At 34.4% G+C, this 2,829-nt stretch overlaps 1 protein-coding gene across 1 annotated transcript in view; it reads left to right on the top strand.

Annotated features, from left to right (window-relative positions):
- Window positions 1-2,829, top strand: part of LOC108569698 — a 16,918-nt gene continuing 14,089 nt past the window's right edge. The window contains exon 1 of the mRNA XM_017931357.1: window positions 1-368. Coding sequence (XP_017786846.1) covers window positions 23-368 — 346 coding nt within the window. The 5' untranslated portion in view covers window positions 1-22. The remainder of the gene's footprint in view (window positions 369-2,829) is intronic.

A 2,829-nucleotide genomic window follows, 5' to 3' on the forward strand; every position in this document is an offset into this window, starting at 1 on the left:
TTGTAAAGTAGAGAGAGAAAGAATGGTAACACCGAGTAGACGCATTCGCGAGCTGGAGCTCTGCAATCCGGCGGTTTTCGGTGATCTCGTATTGACCCAACAGACGAGGAACAACTCGATGGACAACGAGGATGAGACGGAGGTGACAAAATGGACAAGGTTCAGATCCATCTCGGAGAACGAGTGCAGCAACTACCATCGAGAACAGCAAGACCCGGAGAAGAGAAGAGCATCTGCGCTTCTGGATCAGCTCCTCTTGGATATCCACTCCAACTATCAGAGCGGTACCACGGATTACACATCAGCTACCTCTTCGAAATCGATGCCCAAGAACACAAAGTACGATGTGCAAGAATTGAAATCTAAAGGTACAAATCCAAAATATATGTTTTTAGGATCGTTTTGGATATGAAGCTTATCGAAAGGTGTTATCGCGTTGCGCAAACAATACGCTCTTATTGCATTACGTTTTCATTAATTTATTCTACCAGTAAATTGGTAAATTAAAAAACAAAAGTATTGAAACGTAGACTTGTTTAAAATTGTTTCTTTGTGTAAATTGATAAAGTAAAGGAAACTATTGAGAAGAGTACTTTTAAAGGTCTCAGCTCCGGCGTCAACTCAAGAAGTGATTTTGTACGGCTGTAAAAGCGCGAATAAATTAAATTCTCGCCGTACGCTTCCGGCAATCTTCTGCGCGTATTTTTAATTCGAAGTCCTCCTCAACCGCCCCCTTCTCTAATCCACCCCCTCCCGTTGCTCTCGGTGAACCGTAATTAAACCAGCATCGCGGTATAATTGAATGTTTAATAATAACAACCGCATTTGCTCTGCTCTTCCACCCACTCGACCCGATCCCAAACGACATTTTTCCATCCTCATAACTCGTCGTTGTCGTTTTTATTTTTCGTAGCCGCACGTTTCGCTCATAACAGAATTATATACATCTACCAACTAATTCCCTGCCGTGGGCTGTGCTTTTCAAATTAACAACCCCCGGATCTAATTACTCCAATTACCGATGTACGTAAATAAAAATTTCGAATGCTTCAATTTGGAAGCGTTTACCAAAATGGAAATAACCTCGCTATTATAACTCTAAATTTAAATACAGTCATACCTCAATTAACGAATAGTTTACTTCGTTACGCAAAAGTTCGTAAACAGAAGCTTATTGTCTTCTAGCGATACGTTTCTTCTTAAAGAAACTGATTCCCAAATGCAAAAAGCAAAGTACGTCAAATTTTAATTTTTATTCCAGAAATCAGAACAACATGAACCACCTATTAGTTATGTATAAACGATTTTATCAATTGAAATAATGTGCAAGAAAATTTCAGAACATGAAATTAATATTACTAAGCCGGAAATGCTTTATGTGCACCAGATTGTACATTACTTAATTCCAATGTTACCAATAAATTTATATGTGATTTTGCGTATTCAAGATTGATGCAAAAACTTTTCGAATGTTGTCAAATATTTGAGTAATGCGTGCACATTTTAACTATAAGCTTATTTTCTACTCCCTCCAAAATAAGTGTCCGATTTAGGAATTTTATTTGTTCCAAAATTAGTTTCCAATTTCATAAAAAAAATATGTAAAGAGATATATAACGTGTATTTTCACAACTGAACAATAACATACAATGGAAAACATTTATGCGTAACATTTAACAAAATAGTAACTATAAACGATGAAGTTCCCTGCAAACGCAGTTTGTACTTATTCAGGTGAAGAAGTTAGTAATTGTTGCCTCCTTTATGAAGCATGATCAATTCCATACACTTCTGGAATGTAATGAAAACATTGTCTAGATTTACCGTGGTTATTTCGTCACATGCTTGTACACGGCCGCAATGAGTTCATCAATACTGGACGAAAACTCTTTGTGTTGTAATGATTAAAGAAACCCAAATCGAGGACTTTGAAATCGGGTAGTTGTTTGGTAGTTGACCAACTATTTTTATGTTCCACCCATTTTCAGTACCCGCGTGAACAATTTCCTCATAATCAAAACTGCATTGTGGTTTAGATTTCCTATATCGCGGGAATTAATTTCTCTGTAATTGTTCGAATATAGACTTTTTGCGTAGTTTTTGCAATGACGACCGTAATAATTAACCCTTTTCAGCCCAGTGATTCCAATTAAAATCATTAATTTTAAATTCAATTTTGTCTCTTTGTAGATTTATTTTTAACAGTAAGTAACGTTGAATAATGAAGTCCTTTTATAAAAATTATGAATATTACAAACAAAAAAATATGGAAAAAAAATTGGGCCGGAAACAAATTGTCAGCGGGTAAAAAACCAAACTAACAATTGTTACAAAATTTTAGCTGATCACTACAAAAACTATTTTGAAAAATGTCAAACTTCAGGCGGCTATGCTTAATTGAAAAATTTAACCACGGATGCATTTAATTTCATTATTTCAATAATTATTTCCTTAAGCGAAATGCTTGTTAAGCGAGGTGCACGTAAAGCGAGGTTCCACTGTATGTTTATTGCTTTGTTTAATGTATTATCATTTTCTTAAAACTTACTATTAAAAAATTTACAGTTTACTGGTAAACAAAAATTACGATCAATTTGGATACTCTAATTACGACCATTTTCACTACAAAAAATTTCTTCGTTTAACAAGATTTTCTAAATCTTCCATTGTACATTCATTTTTGATTAAGTCATTTATAATTGATTGTGTCATCTGAATAACTTCACTTTCATCTTATTATAAGTATTTCGTCTAGTACAACATCTATCCATAACAATGTTTAAAATTGAGTGTAGTTTTTCCAAAAAGTTGTAACTATCATTTTATTTC

The sequence above is a fragment of the Nicrophorus vespilloides genome, unplaced genomic scaffold (assembly GCF_001412225.1).
Source record: "Nicrophorus vespilloides isolate i.1.1-1 unplaced genomic scaffold, Nicve_v1.0, whole genome shotgun sequence".
Taxonomy (NCBI): domain Eukaryota; kingdom Metazoa; phylum Arthropoda; class Insecta; order Coleoptera; family Silphidae; genus Nicrophorus; species Nicrophorus vespilloides.